The 21,118-nt window shown below is 48.1% G+C and overlaps 6 protein-coding genes across 6 annotated transcripts; 3 read left to right on the top strand and 3 right to left on the bottom strand.

The window, feature by feature from the left end:
• Positions 1 to 569: 569 nt before the first annotated feature.
• On the top strand, positions 570 to 2,245 carry TrAFT101_009779 (uncharacterized protein). The gene is made up of 2 exons (XM_024906677.2): positions 570 to 762; positions 824 to 2,245. Exons 1-2 carry the CDS (start codon positions 669 to 671, stop codon positions 2,068 to 2,070), a joined length of 1,341 nt encoding a protein of 446 aa, XP_024761289.1. The 5' UTR covers positions 570 to 668; the 3' UTR covers positions 2,071 to 2,245.
• Positions 2,246 to 2,498: 253 nt separating this feature from the next.
• Positions 2,499 to 4,489, bottom strand: TrAFT101_009778 (uncharacterized protein; the record flags this gene model as incomplete). The annotated part of the gene is made up of 4 exons (XM_024900068.2): positions 3,929 to 4,489; positions 3,600 to 3,861; positions 2,630 to 3,539; positions 2,499 to 2,505 (listed from the first exon to the last, which is right to left on the bottom strand). The coding sequence occupies exons 1-4, from the start codon at positions 4,403 to 4,405 to the stop codon at positions 2,499 to 2,501; spliced, it is 1,656 nt and encodes a 551-aa protein (XP_024761290.2). The 5' UTR covers positions 4,406 to 4,489.
• Positions 4,490 to 6,140: 1,651 nt separating this feature from the next.
• On the bottom strand, positions 6,141 to 9,071 carry TrAFT101_009777 (uncharacterized protein). Its single transcript, XM_024909768.2, has 3 exons — positions 8,673 to 9,071; positions 7,919 to 8,600; positions 6,141 to 7,864 (listed from the first exon to the last, which is right to left on the bottom strand). The coding sequence occupies exons 1-3, from the start codon at positions 9,040 to 9,042 to the stop codon at positions 6,646 to 6,648; spliced, it is 2,271 nt and encodes a 756-aa protein (XP_024761291.2). The 5' UTR covers positions 9,043 to 9,071; the 3' UTR covers positions 6,141 to 6,645.
• A 378-nt stretch (positions 9,072 to 9,449) lies between these two features.
• On the top strand, positions 9,450 to 11,615 carry TrAFT101_009776 (uncharacterized protein). The gene is made up of 2 exons (XM_066128756.1): positions 9,450 to 9,970; positions 10,029 to 11,615. Exons 1-2 carry the CDS (start codon positions 9,575 to 9,577, stop codon positions 11,448 to 11,450), a joined length of 1,818 nt encoding a protein of 605 aa, XP_065984878.1. The 5' UTR covers positions 9,450 to 9,574; the 3' UTR covers positions 11,451 to 11,615.
• A 1,094-nt stretch (positions 11,616 to 12,709) lies between these two features.
• Positions 12,710 to 19,606, top strand: TrAFT101_009775 (uncharacterized protein). Its single transcript, XM_024908071.2, has one exon. It carries the CDS (start codon positions 13,006 to 13,008, stop codon positions 17,809 to 17,811), a length of 4,806 nt encoding a protein of 1,601 aa, XP_024761293.1. The 5' UTR covers positions 12,710 to 13,005; the 3' UTR covers positions 17,812 to 19,606.
• TrAFT101_009774 (uncharacterized protein) lies at positions 17,866 to 20,705 on the bottom strand. Its single transcript, XM_066128755.1, has 3 exons — positions 19,002 to 20,705; positions 18,834 to 18,938; positions 17,866 to 18,710 (listed from the first exon to the last, which is right to left on the bottom strand). The coding sequence occupies exons 1-3, from the start codon at positions 19,396 to 19,398 to the stop codon at positions 17,995 to 17,997; spliced, it is 1,218 nt and encodes a 405-aa protein (XP_065984877.1). The 5' UTR covers positions 19,399 to 20,705; the 3' UTR covers positions 17,866 to 17,994.
• Positions 20,706 to 21,118: the final 413 nt, after the last annotated feature.

Raw genomic sequence — 21,118 nt, 5'->3', positions numbered from 1 at the left:
GTACACACAGAGAAGATGAAACGAGCCAAACACCTTTGCTTGGCTCCGAAACTCCACATGCAAAGTCTCTTCCATTTCCTCTATGCGGATATCAAAATCCAACCCACCTCCTTGTACCACATACACAGCCTAGAAACCAATCAACAAAGTCCATTCACCTTGACTCCTTGCCAAGCACTCGGCGGTCCCCATAGGGGTACAAAGGGCATCCTCGACCAACAAAGCCAGAAAATGGCGCGTTCGGTACGGCCCGTGTGACTGCTCAAGTAGCGAAACATGTCACATACCTTGCCTTTGATTCTAGAATGCTGTACTTGTACCAGAACATGCGATGAAGTTGGACCTACAAATCAATCAGGTACTTGTAGATACCGTCGTTGGCCCCGGCATCTTTTCCGGGACCCATTCACTGAACCGCTGCCTGCGCCTCGTGCCACCCAGCGCAACCATTTAACTGTGCATGCATAGCCGGCCCCAGTAAACTATTCTCTGAATTTCACACTTTGCATTTTGCTTGCTCTCACTCCTCCAGCAACGGCTATATCTAGCGTCTTTGCCTGCCCTCTTATCATTCTTCCTGCTCTACAACAACTTCTGTTTCTACATACATGTGCACTCAAACCGCGTATCAGTAGTAGTTGTTGCGCCACTTCATTTCGACCTCCACAATGTCATACGTTGACAACCTCTCAGGCCAATTTGGCCAACTCGGAATCGGAGGTGGCCGGCCAGGCTCTCAGCCCTACCAGTCTCACTCTCCAAGTAAGGACCACATTGAATACACGTCCACTTTCATAGAATGTTTAGTTGACTTTAGCATTAGGTCAAGACCAGCATGGGGGATATGGCTACCATGCCCCAAGCGATTATAGGCCTCCTCCTGGGCCTCCTCCTGGGCAATATGATGCTCCTCCTGGGCCTCCTCCTACTAGATATGACGCTCCTCCTGGGCCGCCTCCTGGGCACTATGATGCTCCTCCCGGACCGCCTCCTGGACACTATGACGCTCCTCCTGGGCCGCCTCCTGGGCACTATGATGCTCCGCCTGGACCTCCTCCTACTAAATATGATGCTCCTCCTGGGCCGCCTCCTGGGCACTATGATGCTCCGCCTGGACCTCCTCCTACTAAATATGATGCTCCTCCTGGGCCGCCTCCTAGGCAGTATGACGCCCCTCCTCAGCCTTCATCTGATAGGCCGCCTCTTCCTCAAGGATGGGTTTCTCATTTCGACCAGAGTTCTGAGCGATGGTCTTATAACAACCCAGAGACAGGAACAACTCAATTCGAGTTCCCTCTTTTTAATCCTCCATTCCAACCTCCGTCTCATCAACCCCCTCTTCCCCCAGGATGGACTCCTCATTTTGACTACAGATACCAGCGGTGGTTCTACGTCAACCGAGAGGCCGAAATAGTTCAGTGGGAGGCGCCTGGATACGATAATCTTCAAACTCACCCAGAGCCATTTCCGAGTCACGATTCACGCGACGGTGGCTCTTCGCCGTATCCCTCTGTAGCTGCTCATGGACAAATGTCAGGAGGCTATTCAGCTCCTCCAGGCCCCCCTCACTCCGCCTCTTATGGTAGCCCTCCAGTGCTTCCAACAGGCTATGGTGTGCCTTCAGGATCCGGGCAGTATAGCGGCTATGATGGCGAAAATCACGGCAGAGAGGAGAAACAGAAAAAATCTTCCGGAAACTCTGGCTTGTTGCTCGGCGCAGCTGGTGGTGTCGCCGCTGGGCTTGTGGGAGGTGCTCTTTTACATCATGCTCTGGAAGATGACAGCAGTGATGAAGAGAGAGAGCGCCCACATTACGTCCCACCTCCACCTGTAATTGTTGATGAATATCGCAACGAGTACAGTTACAACAATGATCTCCCCACGAGAGACGCAGAGGGAAATTATGTGTCTGAGAGTGATCGGGAGTCGGTCGAAGAGGCGCGAGAGAGATATGAAGAGGCTCTTCACGATGTTGAAGATTCCAGTAGCCCTAGTAGCAGCGACTATGAAGAGTTAGAAGAGGCTAGGGAGGAATACGAAGAAGAGTATGAGGAAACGTATGACGATTAAATATGGGCAAAATTTGAGCTAGAAAGGGGAAGCGTCGCAATTGTAAGCAGCTAGATTTGCGACGTCAAATGTAAATTTATGAGACATTTTGTGTGTTAAGATATATTTAGTTATTCAAGTATTGAGCAATCTACTTTCATTAATCATAGAAATTGTAATAGAGAGTCCTAGCGAGCTGCCTTTCACATGTTGAGTAAATGGAATACTGTTTGAAATCTGGCACAGCCCACATGTTCTCTCTAGGACAATAGGAGCCTTCACATAAACAAAACTAACTTTTTACTATCGGTATCTAATTCTGTAATGGGTATTCCGTTCATTATATATCTCCAATTGTTCAATATACCTTCAATTTTGTATTTAGTTGAACTGGTTTTTCTTTCAACCGGCCGTAATGTGCGCTGAAAAGCCATGGTCGACTTGGATCTTTATGATCTTTATCCTTATATTACTTTTGATGTTCTTGTAGTTTGTGACAGTTTTTTTTTTTTTTTTTTTTTTTCTTTTTTACTATTGTGTCTTGGCGAATCGGCTCTTTGATCGAATCCAGGGACCGAACCTGTAAAACGCGTACGGCACCGCCGTAAACACCAGCGAGATGAGTCCCAGCATGGTCAAGGCCCAGTGGATGCCAAGGTTCTTATACATCGGGATAGATATTTCAATCATTCCTCCCGAAGCAGCATAGCGCACCAGCGTAATCATTGTCAATGCGCTTGCTGCATATACTTCATACGTATCGATGAGATACATGTATGTCGACACAAAAACAGAAAGTATGCCGAATCCAAAAAGCACAGAGGCCAAAATAGGCGACCAAATGCTTATGTGGGGATATGCCGTCCAGCCCATCCAGAAGAAAGAGATTGGGATGGCTGGTGCGCCGATAAGGGCATACCAAAGGAAAAATTCAGGCGGAATGCGAGCATTTCCATCAGGTTTCTCAGTTTGAAGCTTGGTGATCTCTTTCTTCGCCCACCTGTAGAGGAGAGGAGTGAGAAATACAGTAGCCAGAATCAGTCCAACTCCAATGCCCAAAAAGAGCAGGCCAGTGATGCCGTCAGAGAGGCCGTAAGTTTCCTGGAAAACAAATGTGTAGCCATCTAGAAAGCCAAACAACATCAGATATACAACGGTTAAGTAACCGGTCCATAACATGATTGTAGGTTCCTGGATAGTCATAATAATTGGCCGCTTTACTGCAGTCAGCATGCGAGAGCGGAAAGTTACATTCTGAATTTCGGAAGCAGAGACGTAGCGCTTATCTCCGGTTAGTCGGCGGAGGTGACTCGCTTTCCACTGCAGAAGAACTGGCGCATAAGTCTCAGGCTGGAAGAGAAGTAAAGATACGAGAAGGGCTCCGGATGCGATAATGGTAACCCATTCCACCCAGCGCCATGATACATCTAACGACTGAGAAATCCAGCCGCCAATAATTGGTCCAGCAACAGGTCCCATGAGTCCAGCAGCTACAATAATTGTTAAAATCATGTCTTTCTAGCGGTATTGTGAAGGTTAAATCAACTCACTTGCAAATATTGGAAATGCAATCAAGCGGTTCATAGGATCCCACATGTCACTAATAGATCCTCCAACTGTGGACAGCGGCGACTCTCCAAAGAATCCGGCAAAGAATCGACACACCAGCTGTCCTCCTAAAGACCTTGACAACCCAGCTCCCATAAGAAAGAGCATGTATATAGACAAAGAGCCAAAGTAGACGGGGTTTCGGCCGACCGTTTCTGACATTGGACCAGCGATGAGAGCGCCGAACCCAAAACCAACAAGGAACTGTTTCAAAAGTGGAATGTTAGATTAAATGCACAGATTAAAGTTGAGTTGTGCAACAACTACTTACCAAGCCTGTTGCAAGTGCTTCAGCGACTTCACTAACTCCAAAATCCTTTGCCGCTCTAGCAATAACCGCAGAGTCTATAGATGCCGCCATGCCAACAACAAGCGCAATGATGCCGACATTCAGGGTATAGAACATCCGTCTGGTGTACGACCAATTGAGTGGATTCAACGGGTCGTTTGGCCCTTCAAAGCCTACAACGAATACATTTTTATCGTTCACATCCGGATGTTCCTGTTTAGTAATTCCCGTAAGAGCTGCCGCTAGATTTGTGCCTATTTTGCTAAGGGGTCGTTCGATTGGTTCTAGCTGCGATGCGTCGTCTTCGACGTCGGTTGAATCAGAGGAAGGTGCTTCTAAATCAACATCGGCGGGTTGTACATCCGTTGTCGATGGGATCGCGTGATGTCTTGTTCGAGTTCGCTGCAATTGGGATTCTAGGCGTTTGCCTAATGAGCTGTGCTGGCGATAGGACTGCATGGCAGTTGTTTTGAGTTAAACACCACCAACTGATAGAACACAGGAGAGGATCATATGACAACTCTTTTAGAGCTTTTATGAGGCTCGCTATTTGACTGCGCTGCTATCTACATCAAGTAATGTCTCCAGAGGTCTTCCACTTATATTATATACTACTACACGTATCCATCTGAATAAATTTGTGACCGAGGATAACGGACTTCCATCGCCGTTGATATGGAATCGGGCTCCACGACGATAGATTAAGGGAATTAGTCAACTCTCTTGAGAAAGTAGCCCTGTCATAATATGCAAGACAGGCGGCCGAGTCCGGACGCTTTACGAGCGGCTCAAGTTGCTAATTTTTAAACACCACGACTGCTCGCCTCGCTGTTACGCGTTGAAATGACCTGCCCGGCAGTCAACAGCCGAAACACTAGGCTTGGATTGGCAATGGCCAGCGAACCAGCAAGTTTGAGCGCTCTTCTAATATGGAATAGTGGTATCCGCTGCCGGTGGCCCCGTCGACTAAGAGTTGTAAGGCACTACGCCGCATGTGGGAAACAGTTCCCTTGTGCCATAAGACAGGTCCGATTCGCGGTATCTGAGAAGGTGATGCTCTGTTAAACAAATAGCCGATGTTAATTTGATTGAACGTTACTCCGTACATCTCCGTACATCTCCGTCCTATTACTAATACTAGATTTTTTGTTGACAGATGTAAATCGATTAATTAAATTCTAAGAATCTACAGATTTTAGTCCCTTGATTCAGGCCTACCTACTCTGGGTATCTAAGGTCAATCTTTGATCCATCTACAGTTATATAGATTTATTTCCAACGAGCATCTCCTTTCTATATTCTTTTATGACGCCTCTTTAATACTCGTTTTATTTCGCCAATCCTCTACAAATAGTGCAATTGATAGCATGTAAACTCCAAGCATGTGGAGCTACCAATTTTTGGACTGGCCGGACTCATCTCGGATTTAACCGTGGAGACTTTACGTCATAAGGGTCTTGCTTTCGACGTAAACTCTAACAGTTTTACACAATTGCAGGGCACTGATAAATAAAGATGGAATCAACTCGAAGATCCTGATCTACTCTTGGCCTACTCTAAAAGGCTGTTATGAAGCTTAGGTCTCCCAACGCCTGCTCGGCAATCGGGAATTGCTCGCTAAGCTCCATCTATATCGAAAGGTCTAGACGCGATTCTGACTCCAGGTTCCATCGTATAGACACATTGCCAATCTTGAGACGGGGCAGAACCCCATAAAGTATGGAATCATTGCTTAGATATAAGATGACCTATATGACTCCTACTGCTGGCTTGTTATCAGCGCATAAACATTCAACGATTCTCTAAGCTAAGCTCCGGATGATGTCGTGATCTAATGTTCTTCCGACTTCATCAAATACTGTGGCAATTATCAAGAAATCGTATGATCAGTATATGACTTGAGATTCATTATACACCATCCGCTGTGCTGTTCTTCCCTTCCATGATTATGTATGTATAATGTATCAAGAGGCAAGCTGAAATGCAAAATCCAAGAAACGCAGCCGGGAATATCTTTAGGCGATTTGATGATACCAAGTCGTCTTTTCAATTTTATATTTCATAGTTCAGTATCACTAAGTAGGACTTAGCGCACAGCGTATTGAGTTGAAATAATACAATAACTTGTTATGGTGTACTATAGAATAGTTACTCAATGTTGTATACTAAGATGTAACACTGCTACCTGATTCAGGAATGGTATCGGGGTAACACTCTCCAATTTCAAACTTAGAGACCCATCCTTGGGGCAAGAGAGGGCTGAGAAGAGGGAAACTGAAGGGGTTTTGTAGGATTTTCCTACTTTATAATAATCCTTTCTTCATCTTTTAACATTTTGGTTCCTCTCCTGGCCGTTTTTCTGTGCCAACACGGCTAGTTTGTTTCTTTAGGGTCAAGAGCAGTGACTTGCTTCTCTGCCTCGCGAGCAGCTTGCTCCTTTGCTTCCTGGGTGGTTTGGTCCTCGTCTCGAATATTTTGTTTTACTTCTTGGGCTGCTCGTATTCCTTCTCGCAGTGCTCGTGCTTCTTCCTGTAGTGCTCGTACTTCTTCCCGTATTACTCGTGCTTCTTCCCGTGCTACTCGTGCTTCTTCCCGTGCTGCTAGTTCTTCTTCGTGTGCTGATCGTTCTCTCTCTGTCTTTACGGCGCTGGCTTGAAGGGTAGCATGTTCTTCCCTCGGAAGTTCATCTCCTTTTTCCTTCATTGCCACTGAAACGGCCGTTTCTTCTTTTTCCTTCTTGGGCATAGCAGCGGCTCTTCCTTCTGCTTCAAGAGCATCCTGTTGTTTAGCTTCTTGCGCCGCTTGCTCAGCAGTCTCTCTGAAGCTAACACCAGGGGCCTCCCACTGAGTTTTTCCAGTCTCTTTGTAGGCGTAATACCATCGATGGTATCTGTGGTCAAAGAGAGGAATCCATCCTGGGGGTATAGGCGGCATGTTAGGAGGGTGGATGTAGACGGGTTAGTAAGAGGGGCCTCCCACTGAGATCGCCCAGATTCTTGATCGAGGTAGTACCATCGCTGACAGCCATGGTCAAAGAGAGGCATCCATCCCTGGGGGATAGGTGGCTTGTCAGGAGGGGGATTGTAGAGGGGGTTGAAAAGGGGTTCCCTCCAATGGGTTACATTGGTCTCCGAGTTGTAGTAGTAGATCACATGAGGTTTCTCCTGGTAGAAAATATTCCATCCTGGAGGAAGAGGCCGTTCTCCAGAGTAAGGAGACATTGGCCAAGAATCTGCCTGGCCACCTCCGATTCCGAGTTCGCTAAGTTGGCCTCGGAAGTTGCTAGCAAAGCTCAGGCGGATAACACCTTTGACAGTTTTGTGAAAGGACTGAGCCTTCCCATGTAAACCAAGAAGTGCCTTCATAGCAGAGGACGAGTCGTCAAATTCGATAAAGTATAGGGGTATAGTCTGCGTGGCCCTAAATACTATCTTCTTGTAGCCTTGCTGCTTAGAGAATATAGCTTTGAGCTCTTCCATAGACACGTCTATTGGAAGGTTGTAAACATAAAGAGTGGTGCACGGACTATTCTCGTTTATTGGAGCATTGTCAGCGATAGCCGTCGATTTACCCTTGTCTTTCTCGTTTGGATGTAACGTTTTATGAGAATTTCCGCCGTCGTCTGAATCATATACCTCAGAACCATTCTCAGAGGTCGCATTTGAGTTGGCCACGATTGGTAGCGCTGAGAGGGAAATCTCTTCAAGGTGCTTGGAGAAGTGTCTAGTCACAGCCAATTTTCCGCTACCGGTTACGTGCTTGCAAAGGGGGCACTCAATTGAATCCCACTTAGGCTCCATCTCATGGTCTAGTGCCAGATGAGAGATCCATTTCTCACGACTTTCAAATGCCGTACCACTATACGAACATGATACATCCAGACACGTGTATGGTTGAAGGTCAAGATAGATATGATGTCTAAAACATGTCAGCCTCTCATACACTCACGCTTACCATCGTACAATTACTCACTTCCAATCGGAGTTGTTAGTAATGACAACAGTGCGATTACACGCAATGCAAGAGAAAGGCATGCCATCTTTGGCGCCCTTGGGAAGTTGTGGTATGCGAACAGGTTGGTCTTTGCGGCTGTGGCTCAATATTGTTTCTGGGTGGATGATTGTTGGTACTATGGATGTGCCAACACCAGAGTCATGAAATTTGGAACCCGTGATGATTGTGTCGGTAAATTCCGGCGCTTCCTGCAGAGTCGAAGTCGCGCCTTCTTCATTCTGAATAGCATCTCTGTTTGCCTGGCATCGCAGATAACGCTCATAATTAGTGTTTCCAAGACGTGAAGCAAGGGAACGATCTATAAGAGGGAATTGGTTGATAATTTTGTTGACATAGAACTTCTCTGGACTCCAAGTGGAATGAATATTATCTTTAACGGTATTGCCTCCTTGAAGATCAAATATGGGATACTTTATAAGAGGATCAAGGCTAGATAGAACGCGTGTATCAGTTCTCAGATCCTCTGCAACCTCATAAATATTATCATCTGAGAAAGTAGATCCGGCGTCACTCGAAGAATCGTCACTCTGCTGGCATAAATCTTCATTGATAATACTACTAGCCTTTTCGATGCTGGACTCAACACTCGAACATAATTGTTGCAGCTTCTCTGACGAGATATCTGCTAAGGGTATCAATCCTGCAGATCACATGAGGCGCATTAGCCATCTAATAGACACTGCTTACAGGACGAGGGAGTATGCGTACGTACGCTCGGTGAGCACACGCCCGAGACGTGAAAGATTCTTTAAGAGAGTGTGGCGAAGTTTGCTCGATCTCTGAAAAATATCATTGAGATGACCCTGAGCGATTCCGTAGCCATCTGACCATAGGATCAAAGCGCTGCAGCTGCGTTCAAGGCTGATATGGGCGTCTTTTGGGATGGTGGCCTGTTCCCGTAGCGAAAGAATAGCCTCTTTGAAAAGCGACAATAAATCTGCAGAAAGGTGGGAGATCTCGGTATGTTCAAGAGTCTTGTCAGCATATTCCGTGGACTGAATGTTCTGCTGCTGTGATTGCCATTGTTGGATATTTTTGATCAGATTGTCATATCCATCCCCAGATTGTAAAGGTTGCGCCATTTTAGCTTTGGGTCATAGTTTCTGGCGCATCTGGCTCGAAGAATATGCGTTAAATCGTGAGAGATGTAATCGATGGTGGGAACGTCGATGATGATCTGCATGACCCGGCTCGGAAAGATACTGCGTTGTAGCGGCAAATATCATACATGTACATAAAGTGAGCTGGGCTGCAATACGCGAACAAATACTCCGTAGGTGGCACAAAAATACATAGCCGCTCTGGAAGCGCCGAGGTGTTCTGAGAATCGCCGATTTCAGCCAATTGCGTTGCTGGAACCCGACCAGGATATATTGGTTGTGTGGGTTTCGCAGGGCATCCTGAATGCATTTATCGCATATAAGCGCGTGTAGGACATGTGTATTCGAGGCTGCCTCTGCGCGCTCCGCCTCAATAATCTCTGTAAGTTCTGCGAGCCGCGTTCCATTTGCGATTTTAATTCCTTTGTGAGGTCAGCGTGAAACGAAGTCTTCCCACAATCCGCTGGCGAAAATCTTCATATTCAGAGTCAACAGAGTTAACAATACTTGCAAAATGGATCCAGTGTCCATTATGTTTAAGATCTTGCCTCAAGTGGGAAAAACAATTGGTGCTTACAAAGAAGTTCGCTCAAAATTCAAGATCTTTTGTCATTATTCTGCCGAAATCGAGAGAATTCGAAAGCTGTTTGGTGCACAGCGAGGCTGTTTTCTCAACGAGGTGGAATTGCTACTTAGGCTAGTCATACTGGACAAGACTGAAATCGACGACATGATGAAAAATCCGAAGCATGGTGAATGGGGCGGCTATAGGCCTGCGGCGGTATTAGAAGGTCTGTTCGGGAGAAACTTGCTGCTGCTAGGAAGTGTTATCGATGATATAAACGAGAGCATTACGGCGCTACAGAACACATTCCAATGCTTCCTTCCGCTGGAAGAAGAGAAGGAGCGAGTAAGAAGCAAACAATTGGATATATCATCTGGAATCAAAAACTAACACTATTGCTAAGGATGAGAGTCTCAAGTCGAAACCCTTGAAAGATGCCATGCGGAAACTGAGAAAACGAGTCAAGATTACGATCGAGAAGAAGGATTTCGAAGACAAAATAGCCTGCCTGGAGAAGTCAAACAGCGAATTAATACGACTCCGAAAACAAGTCAAAGAACTCCAAGAGCCATCGTGTTGTGCAATTAAGAGGTCATCTGATAGGGCACGAAAACTACCAGTAGAATTTGGAGCGTACGGAAATATACGACGCGCATCAAAAGCTCTCCACGAAGCTCTCACGGCGGCATGGTCAGACACGCAAATACCACATCTTCGGCATCTTGTTAAGCTGTTTTTAGATGCTAAGACAGAGATTGATGTACAGATGGAGATTGCCATTCTATGTTATGACGATGTTCTGCAACAGCGGCCACTACTTGAAACAACCTTAACGAGAGTACAAGTTAGATCAAGAACGTTGAATTCTATTGCCTGGTCTGATGCAAGCTTGCAGGTTCCGGCACCACAGATGGATGAAGCACGGAGTGGCCAGCGAAAACGCCAGAAGGTGAGATTTGCTAGCGTCAGCGACAACTCTGATATCGTGAGCGAAGCTTCACCAGCAACATCTGCCGTGTCTATAGCCACCTCACCATTATCAGCCGCTCCACCAGATGACTTGCAGCTTACTGGACATTTTTGCTCAGAGCTCTCAAAACGCTGTTCAACCCCAGATACTTCATGCGGTAAAGAGGGTCTGGGGCACATCGACAGCGGCATGCAGGAAGCGTTTCGCCATTGCTTCTTCCCCTGCCCAAAGAACTCAAATTACAATAATATGGGGTTAGACGACGTGATGCACATGAATGAAGCACTTGCACAATCTGCACACAACAGACTTGATGTTGTCAGCCAGTTGCGATTAGCTCATCGCCTCGTCTCTGCAGTGCTCAAGTTCAATTCGACTCCATGGCTTAACGAGTTGTGGAATATTGGAGACCTCGCATTTTTTCGACAAGGAGATGACCTAACAAGGTCGCTTCAAACACTACACTTTGGTGTAGAGTTGATTCATAGCGCGCCTGAGTCGGAAGATTCTGTAATGCAAGTTGAATCGCCAGCCAGCTTAGTACACACTTCGATTGAAGACGCACAATATAAACACGGCGTGCGTAATGTAACGCTTTTTAGCTTGGGAGCTGCTCTTCTGGCTGTTGGAAGATGGGAGCGTATAGATCACAGCGACATTGAAGGGATTCGACGACTTGCTTCACAGCCAAGTTACTTGGGGCCGATGTATCAAGAGCTAACGCAGAAAGTTCTTGATTGCGATTTTGGACATGGGAAAGATTTGAAGAAGCCTAGACTTCAGGAGGCGGTGTACGAGGCGGTTGTTTTAGAGCTGGAGTCGATGATTGCAAGTCTTGATATATCTCGAGACTGAGAGTGCTTGACAGATTATGCCTACCATTGACCTGTGTGCTAGTTGAGAAAGAGTATTAGCAAATGCTTAATTAGTACATACCTATACATGCAGCCTCACTCTTGGGTAATGCTAAGCCATCACCTTTTCATAAATCAGCCCACTTTATAATCTTCTAGAACGGTCTCTATTCCATTAGAAACATTATACTGCGCAACGAGCGCGCCATTTACTCTATTGTATTAGCTGTTTCACCTCTTAATAGAAGCCAGGTAGATGGCATGAGACAAGAAAATTTTCCGAGATATGCCAGAGCCTTGGAGTAGTGACCAATAACAGTTCTGGCCACCACAGCCTCATTCTGGTGATGCTGCCGTATTGCGCGTATTTGTCGGGTTTTCGCGCAGATCCACAGCCAAGCCAAGCAGCCACATTTAAGCGTTTCTTAGCGTTATCACAGGTTAAATTGCCAGTACGAATGCTGGCAGCCCACGTCGCGCAGGATCGGCGCTATGAGATGTTTGGGCCTAGATCAGCAGAGCTGGTTTGCGGGTGACGTTTGGCCAAGCACCGTATTGCTCGTAAATCCAGGAGAGTTGGCAGGGGTTTGCTTGTGTGGAGAGCGGTGCTGTTTGTTTTGTTGTTAGTCTATGATGGTGTGTTGCTTGACGTAGAAGGCGTCGACACACGTATTTTGATGTGTATTCAAGATGCGTCTCGTCCTAGGGGCTGTGCTCAAAGGATATTGCATCGATGTGTCCTAGAAATTTCAAAATAGCCCTGGCGTTGCGATGGCTATGTTTTGGGTTTCAATTCTCAGTTCTCATACAGCATATGAAAGAGCCACTCATTTTCACAGGTGAGATCAAGCGGCGCATCCATCGCATCCTATTTGGGAAGTACGTGCCGCTGAGAAGCTCCCGCGCTCCACAGGAAGCTCTAGCGGCTGGCTTGCCCGTTCTGGGCCAAATCTGGCGCTGTTAGCTCGCCATGGTTGGCTGGGGTGCTCGCTAAATGCCGCCAAGGACAGGGGATCCTACGGGGCTTTTACAAGGCTTGTAGAGTTCAACGACAACCACAAGCGGTGCATTATGGCGCAGCTCGAGCCAGGCAGCGACTTAGCAGCTCCTCCTCGACTCCTTTTACACCATCTACCGTCCAGTCGCAGGGCTGGACGATCCAAGCGAGATGCCAGAAGCACAAGACATCCCTGTTCATCATAATACGCGGATCAACGCCATGCCCGATCCAAGCATTCTCCTCTGTCTGCCACTGCCGCAGCATCGTCATAGCGGCCGTTGCGTCTGGTTTGGAGGCTAGCGTCGAAGATGGTTCTCTCTTGGCTGAGACATCTTGAAGAAGGCATTGTTTTTCTATTAAAAGTCGTTGATCCTCCCATGCTTTTGTCTCAGAATCCTGTTTGGACTTGGACTGTTCTATTTAATCCATTCAAACCCTCAATCCATCTCATCAACATTCTCTGGGCTGAGGGTCTTCAAATTCTACTCTCCTTCTCACAATCCTTTAGCAAACTGCCCTAGCATGGAATGAGTGTCGATAACAACAACATATCAACATGGTTCTCTACACCCAGATACGAGCTCTGACGGAGAAGACGCTCAAAATCATCATCACCCGCCACTTCGTTTCAACCCTCTACAGTGCCCTGGTCCTCCCCATTATCCTGTCCGTCTACTTGGGCATTGGGCAGAAGTTCACCCAACCCAACGACAAGTTCGGCATTGGCTCTCCATCTGATATCATTTCTCTCGAAAGTGCCCTCTCCAAATCAGCCGGCGGTCGAGACACGGTTGTCTTTGTCAACAGTGGCCACACCGGTGGCAATATTGAGCATGTCATTGGTTCTGTTTCTGATATTGTCGAAGGCGCCGGTAAACATGCAACGATCATAAAAGACGAATCAGACTTGGGATATAATTGCCAGAGCACTATCCGTGGCACGTCCAACTGCTTCGGTGCTGTGGTATTTTATTCATCTCCGGATGAGGGCCATGGTGGCTTCTGGAACTACACCTTACGCGCTGATGGCGGCCTTGGAAATAGCTTCCAGACAGACAAAGACGACAATGACGCCCAGATATACGCGCTGCCTCTTCAGAGGGCTGTTGACTCTGCCATTGCGGGTCTTGAATCGGGATCTGCTTTTCCTAAAACGACGCAGCAATACCCTTATACCGAGCTGACTGAAGATGAGCGTCAAGCTGAGGTTCGACGAAAGTATCAGAGTTCCTTCATCAAATACCTGAGTGTTGCTTTCATAATGGGCTTGATTGGTGTCTGTTATCATATGCCTGGCTTTATTGCCACGGAGAGAGAAAAGGGCATCTCTCAGCTCATCGACGCCATGATGCCTACCAGCAAAGGTTGGCATCGCCAATTTGCCAGATTAATCTCTCACCACAATGCCTTTACCATAACGTACATGCCAGGCTGGATTGTCGCATCTGTTGTCACCAGAGTCACCATTTGGACAAACACAAGCTTTGGTATTATGATTATCTTCTTCATCCTCAGTGGCATCGCCATTACTTCAATGTCACTGCTTGGCGCATCCTTCTTTAAAAAGGCCCAGCTATCTGGCGTAGTGACTGCTGTCATCTGGATTGTGCTGGGTATAGTGGCTCAAGTTATTCCACATCCCAATACTGGAACAGTGGCCGTCTTGAGCTTGCTCTTCACGCCATGCAATTTTGTCTATTTCGTCATCTATATTGCTCGATTCGAGCAAGATGGGAAAGCCACGAATCTAATACACGCCCCTTCAAGCGCCACTTCTAGTCTTCCTGGTATCGTCCACTGGATCTTTTTCATCATTCAGATGGTTGTATATCCCTTCATTGCGGCCTTTATTGAACAGACTCTACACGGCGTATCAACAGGAACTCGGTCCTCGACATCTCTCACAGACCCCGCCAGTGGTGTTGTAGAAGCTGTTCGCATAGACAACATGACCAAGATCTACAAACCAAGCCTTCTTCGAAAATTCTTCTCTTTCGTCTCACCACCAAGACCCGAGGTGGTTGCAGTCGATAACTTGACATTAACAGCCAAAAAGGGTGAGATCTTGGCGCTCCTAGGTGCAAATGGCAGTGGTAAAAGTACCACGCTTGACGTCATCGCAGGCATCAGTGATTTCACCAGGGGCAATATCTCTGTTGATACATCTGGCGGCCTTGGTTTTGCTCCACAGCAAAATGTTCTGTGGGATGAATTGACTGTGGAGGAGCATATCCGGCTCTTCAGTCGTATTAAGAACCCACGCAGGAAGACCCCGGAAACCGAAATCGCAACCTTGATTGATGCCATTGGACTCCGCTCAAAGGCAAAAGCTTGGTCAAAAACGTTATCTGGAGGCCAAAAGAGAAAGCTTCAGCTCGGAATGATGTTGATCGGTGGCAGCTCTGTCTGTTGCGTGGACGAAGTCTCCTCCGGTATCGATCCCTTGTCGCGTAGAAAAATCTGGGACATCCTTCTGAAAGAACGTGGCTCGCGAACAATCATCATGACCACGCATTTCCTCGATGAAGCAGATCTGCTCGCTGACAATATCGCAATTCTATCCAAGGGCACTCTTAGGGCTGAAGGCTCTTCTGCTCAGCTCAAGGATACTTTTGGTTCTGGTTACCGCATTCATTTGTTAGACCCGAGGAGCCTAGACGCTGTGCCTGATTTCGAAGGTGTCACAAAAAAGATTGCTACAAACAATGTTACATATGTGGCATCATCTTCTGATCAGGCTGCCAAGGTGATTCGAGCTCTGGAAACCGCAGGGATCCCGTACAGATCATCTGGTCCTACCATCGAAGATGTATTCCTACATTTGGCTGAAGAAGTTCATGGCGACGGCTTGCAACAGAAATCTGATATGGTACACGAAAAGGTCACCAAACTCGCAAGTGAAGTCCCCACCATCAGCGATAGTTTGCCGTTGCTATCAGGACGACAGATTGGTATGATTCAGCAGACCGGGGTACTTATTCGAAAGCGATTCACAGTCTTTAAGACGAATTGGCTTCCTTACGCGGCGGCCTTTTTGGTTCCCATCATCGCCGCTGCAGTCATCCAGATTCTTATCCGTAACGATGACGCAGTAGGCTGCTCTCCTACGCAACGGAGTAGTCATTCATCAAACAATGACTTCTTCAAGCTCTTGGATACTGCTCATCTTGTGGGTGGTCCCTCATCTCAATTTGGCGGGTCCTCGCTGGAGGGCTTGTTCAAGCCTATTCTACCTAAACAAACTACAAGCTCTACCAAGAGAGATGCTTCAACCACTTCTCTCGGCAATGTCACCGTTGATCTCGTGAGCTCGCTTTCCTCCTTTGAAGATTTTGTTGAGAATAATCGAAGGACCGTTACGCCAGCGGGTTTATGGCTCGGCGACTCAAACTCATCACCAATGTTGGCTTTCAAGGCGGACAACTTTTCCATGTACTCTGCAGTCATAGGCCAAAGTTTTCTGAATACGATACTAGCCAACACTACCATCGTGACAGAATACAAAGAATTCGATTATCCTGTTGCTCCTTCAACCGGCAGAGGACTACAGTTGGTCGTCTACTTTGCAGTTGCCTGTTCCATCTTCCCAGGTCTGTTTGGCTTATATCCAAATACCGAAAGGCTCAGGAATATTCGCAGCTTGCAATACTCAAGCGGTGTTCGTACTCTGCCTGTTTGGGCTGCGCACCTGCTATTTGATTTTGGCATCATACTGCTTCCCATGATCTTTGCTGCCATGATATTTGTCGTATCTTCAGATTCATGGTATCATGGAGGCTATCTATTCCCCATTTTTATCTTTTACGGTCTTACAACAATTATCATCTCTTATTTCATTTCGCTCATTGCCGCGAGCCCAATGGCAACCTATGCTTTGACCTCTGTCGTTCAGGGTTTGGGTTTTGCTATTTACTTGATTGCCTATCTATTCATCCTCACGTACTCTCCTGCCGCCAACACTGGTCGTGATGTTCTCATCGCACATTGGGTCATTGCTATAGTCTTCCCCACGGGCTCGCTAATTCGCACCTTGATGGTCGGTCAGAATATCTTTTCGACAACCTGCGATAACGACCAGCTTCAAGCGAATCCAGCCGCACTCGTCGCCTACGGAGGTCCTCTCCTGTATCTCATTCTACAATCTATATTCTGGTTTACAATAGTTGTCTGGGTTGAGAGTGGTGCTGGTCGATATACCCCCGAGAAAGCCAAAGCTTCCCCTGAGATTGACGATCCAGAAATCGCTGAAGAACTACTTCGAGTAGATGGCGCAGAGGGCCAATCAGACGGCCTTCGCATCGCCCACCTAACCAAAGCATTTGGAAAGAACACCGCCGTCGACAACGTCTCTTTTGGCGTTAAGCACGGCGAAGTCTTTGCCCTCCTCGGTCCCAATGGCGCAGGCAAATCCACCACAATCTCTCTAATACGAGGCGACATCGCACCCAGCCGCAACGGAGGCGACGTCTTTATCGAAAACATCTCCATCACCAAGCGCCGCGCCGCCGCCAGAGCAAACCTAGGCGTATGTCCTCAGTTCGATGCCATCGACAACATGACTGTCAGCGAGCACCTCTGCCACTACTCCCACCTCCGCGGCATCTCCAACGTAGACCACCAAGTCCCAGCCGTCATCCGCGCCGTCGGACTGGAAGCCTACTCAGACGTCATGGCACACACCCTGTCAGGAGGCAACAAGCGCAAACTCTCCCTCGGCATCGCCCTCACTGGAAATCCTCCCGTCATTCTCCTCGACGAACCCTCTTCCGGTCTCGACGCAGCGGCCAAGCGCATCATGTGGCGCACTCTCGAGACCATCGTCCCAGGACGCTCCATACTCCTCACGACACACAGCATGGAGGAAGCCGACGCTCTCGCCAACCGCGCAGGCATCATGGCCCGCCGCATGCTCGCCCTCGGATCAACAGAGAAGCTTCGCCACCGCTTCGGCGACACCTTGCACGTACATCTCGTCAGCAAGACCGCACCGCACTCTTCTGCAGCCGAGATGGAGGCTCTGCGTGTATGGGTACTTAATAACTTCTCTGGAGCTACGGTCGAGCAGGAGACGTATCACGGACAGATGCGCTTTTCGATGCCTTCTTCTGCGGTGCCAATGCTGGTCGGAAGTTCAAATACCACGGAGAGCGCAAGGGGTAGACTCCTTATCATGCTGGAGGAGCAAAAAGATTATCTCGGTGTCGCGCATTATAGCGTCAGTCCTACCACATTGAATGAAGTGTTTTTGAGCATTGTTGGGAAACATGACGTCCAGGAAGAGGGATATAATAGAGTTGAAGAGAGGACTGCGAGTCAGGAGAAGAGACCCTGGTGGAAGTCAAAGACCTTGTGGGCTTTCTAGATCCATCTAATACTTTTCTTTTGTAGTTGAGCGATTCGGTTTTTTTTTTCTTTTCAAATTATCAGTTATAGAAATGTGTAGTATATACCTGTAGAATTTAAATAGACGTGGATATCATTCTGAATTACATACATTAGTTAGCTCAGTTATTCTATATACTCATTTGAATCTTTTACCCTTCGCTCATTGACCCATCTCGTAGACTCCCCCTGAAGCAGTTTGGCCGTGTAACTCCTGTACTATATGCGTATTACCAGCCATTTCTGGCGGCGGCGCTCCTGGAGCCTCGTGATATGGCTGATGCATCTGTGGATAAGGCTGAACAGGCGCGTATTGTTGCTGCTGTCCGGGCACTGGATAGCCATACATTGGCTGTCCAGCTTGTTGAGGAGGAGGATACGCATATCCGGCTGGAGGCTGCTGCTGATGATGTGGCCATGATCCGTTGGGCAGTTCAGTCGTGTTGGGGTACACTGGAGGTGTTGGTGTGACAGGGCTTTGATACGGCGGTGATACGCTCGAAACGGGTTGAGGGTTGTTATTAGACAGTTCGCTCGGCGTCGATAGTGGTGTCGTCGATGTTACCCCGGTAGGCTTGGCAGGATCGGGGGGCACTTGGGCGGTTTCGACAGCAGCTCCAGAGGGCGGTGCCCCATTTGTTCCATTTACCCCGGCTGCGGCTATTGCTTCAGCAGTGCTTCCTCCTTTCATCTTGGTCAGGCAGAATCTCCAAACTGCTCCGGCTGCGGCGGTGATGCCCGCTACAACACCGACGACAATGCCGGCAATGGCACCTCCAGAGAGCTTTGTCTTCTTGCTAGGTTTATCTGAACCCGAACCCAAGGAACCCAATGAGCCAGAGCCAGACCCAGAGTTAGAGCCAGAACCTGAGTTAGAGCCTGAGCCAGAATTAGATCCAGAATCAGAACCAGACGATCCTCCTGATGATCCTCCAGAGCCTCCTGATGAAGAACCAGTCGGCTTCGGAGAGGATCCGTTCGAAGGCGAAGAGTCAGACTTGCCGGCAGAGGGGCTGGGAAGATTGTTGTTTTTGTCGGTAGGAGTAGAGGAAGGAACAAGTCCGGCGAGCACACTTAGACATAGCTGCTCGCCCGCTGCTTGCGCCTCTATACAATATCATCAGCTCCAGCCCTTAATACGGCTACAAAAGGTTTTCCTGGTCCACTTACGAAGAGCGCCGTCAAATCCACAAGCGCTTTGAACACAGGGGGCCGCCCCTTGATTAATGACAGTCGCATAGTTACACTCGCATTGATAGTCTCCTAATTTGCAATTCGTTGATTTTGTAACTGCGGAGGCAACACATGAGGTGGCACATGCGGGTATACTAGGCAGGACCGCTCGTGCAAATTTCAGATCGCCTAGAATATCGAGAGACGGAGCAGCAGTGATGGCGGCGGCGGCGGCTGCTGCATTTGAAAGATCCGCGACTGGCGTGGGATAGGTATCGAGACGAGGCCTGACATGCAGGGCTGAAGAACCAGTCGCAAGGAGAGAACAGACGAGTAATGAAAGAGAGGTCGGTAGAGTCTGCATATTCACCATGTTGACGATTGCGGCTGGCATATATAAGCCAGCAAATATCTGAGGTCTGCTGCTTCCAACGGTATATCGGCTTCAGCTCAGCATAACGAGAAAAGGGAAGAATATAGGAGAGCGCACATCCTATATTCTTGACACCTGCGATACCCCAGCAATATTATAAAGCTACAGACTAACATTCAGCGTGCCCGACGTAGGCAACGGGTGGCCCTGATAGCACCATGCATCGCGACCTTGAGGGCGGGCCATCTACTGTTTGCAGGGGTCGTGTACATGTCGCCGCCTTATTCTTGAAAGAAAAGCAGGCAAGGCATTCTTCGTGTCACCTTGAAAAGAAGCACTTTAGGCCTAGATCCCCTCGATAGGCCTTATTCGGAAGCTCGTCTCCGTGGCGGAACGAAAGAGCGGTTGTATTTCCGTCTGTGCCAGAATGCTGATTGGATGCTCATCGCAACGGGTTTGGCGCTTGGCTTTCAGCTGCAGTCCGGAGTAGCAGGGGTGCAAATTCAGCCTGCAGATCAATAATGGGTGTTTGACTTCTCCTCCCCGCTGCTACCCGACCTTTTGGCAGAGGAAAGGGGGAGAAATGAGGGATAAAAACAGATCACATCGTAGGCGACTTATACACCCGCCCATATGCACTTGCGATGCTATTTTCGAGAGAAGTGACGATGAAGACAAGCCAACTGAGCCATATCGGCTTCGTGATTATAAAAACATCAAGCCGTGGTCTAAGTAAGCGGCGATCCACCATCCTGGAGCTGCTAATCGTATCAAGCTTGAAGTGGCGTCGTCCTTAATGCGCGGGTCGTGCACCGACGTTGCCGCATTGCCGAGATTAAACAGCAACGACGCTCTTGGCCGTCAGCCTCACATTTTGTTGCTCGCGATCATGCACAGGTTCGGGGAGAAGAGCAGCCAAGCCGTGCTGCTTGCTGACTGACCCATTGCCAACCAGACTTGCGAGCTGCCACCCCGCCGTAGAGGAGGGCACACCCTGCGGCCGTTTTGCTTTGCTCTTCGCCCAATATTGCGGAGAAATAGGCAAATAACAATGCACGAGACCACAGTCTTGCATCCCCACGGGCTTATTACTGCGTCGTGGCCGACAATCGGCTGCAGACTCCAGTTGCTGGCCCGGCTCTTTTGCACACCAGACAGGGCGGCCTGGTTGCCGCTGTACTGTAGGCTTTCACAGTTGAGTCTTAGCGCCGCCACCAGTTTTGAGATGCCCTCGCAAACGACTAGGTTAGGCGAAATCCTCACAGACGGTTGTTTCTGAACTGTGGCTAGGATGGAAGTAGAGTCGCAAATTTAGCCCTGGTGGATGACGAGTGAAAGGGAAGAGAAAGAAGGTTCATTATCAGACGCTGGAAAAGAAACTGAGCTCTCACTAAGCTTTTCCTTGAGGAGCTCCTTCCTGCTGCCCAGAATGAAGCTTAACAGATAAAGATAAAATGGGCCCTTCCCTTTCAAGAAATGATTTCTTGATTTTTTTTTTTTTTTTTCATCAAAAGGTCCCTGCTTGATCTGATGTGACACCAAATCAGCCAATCAGGACGATGGCGATAAGATATGGGCCTCGGCAGCAGCCACATTCGATACTGTGGCTAGTGCTGCATCTCTCTGTGGCTGGGATTTACAACTTGGGAAGAGCAGCCGATGACAGAGTTAATTGGTTGCAAAAGACTCTCACTGTTATGTATCTACATAATTATACACAACAGCGTACATACCGTGGCAT

Source organism: Trichoderma asperellum, chromosome 6 (assembly GCF_020647865.1).
Source record: "Trichoderma asperellum chromosome 6, complete sequence".
Classification (NCBI taxonomy): domain Eukaryota; kingdom Fungi; phylum Ascomycota; class Sordariomycetes; order Hypocreales; family Hypocreaceae; genus Trichoderma; species Trichoderma asperellum.
Note: the sequence above shows the minus strand (reverse complement) of the source record. Positions and strands in the feature narration are given on the sequence as shown.

Bases quoted from the DNA above. Each gene is read 5' to 3' on its own strand.
- TrAFT101_009776 (XM_066128756.1), top strand. From the start codon at position 9,575: ATGGATCCAGTGTCCATTATGTTTAAGATCTTGCCTCAAGTGGGAAAA. The intron at 9,971-10,028 runs GTAAGAAGCAAA...ACTATTGCTAAG, and splicing joins TGGAAGAAGAGAAGGAGCGA to GATGAGAGTCTCAAGTCGAA.
- TrAFT101_009779 (XM_024906677.2), top strand. From the start codon at position 669: ATGTCATACGTTGACAACCTCTCAGGCCAATTTGGCCAACTCGGAATC. The intron at 763-823 runs GTAAGGACCACA...CTTTAGCATTAG, and splicing joins CTACCAGTCTCACTCTCCAA to GTCAAGACCAGCATGGGGGA.
- TrAFT101_009774 (XM_066128755.1), bottom strand. From the start codon at position 19,398: ATGCCAGCCGCAATCGTCAACATGGTGAATATGCAGACTCTACCGACC. The intron at 18,939-19,001 runs GTAAGTGGACCA...GATATTGTATAG, and splicing joins TGGATTTGACGGCGCTCTTC to AGGCGCAAGCAGCGGGCGAG. The intron at 18,711-18,833 runs GCAAGTCTGACT...ATTCTGGCTCAG, and splicing joins TCTTCCCAGCCCCTCTGCCG to GCTCTAACTCAGGTTCTGGC.
- TrAFT101_009775 (XM_024908071.2), top strand. From the start codon at position 13,006: ATGGTTCTCTACACCCAGATACGAGCTCTGACGGAGAAGACGCTCAAA.
- TrAFT101_009777 (XM_024909768.2), bottom strand. From the start codon at position 9,042: ATGGCGCAACCTTTACAATCTGGGGATGGATATGACAATCTGATCAAA. The intron at 8,601-8,672 runs GTACGTACGCAT...TGTGATCTGCAG, and splicing joins CGGGCGTGTGCTCACCGAGC to GATTGATACCCTTAGCAGAT. The intron at 7,865-7,918 runs GTGAGTAATTGT...GACATGTTTTAG, and splicing joins ACTAACAACTCCGATTGGAA to ACATCATATCTATCTTGACC.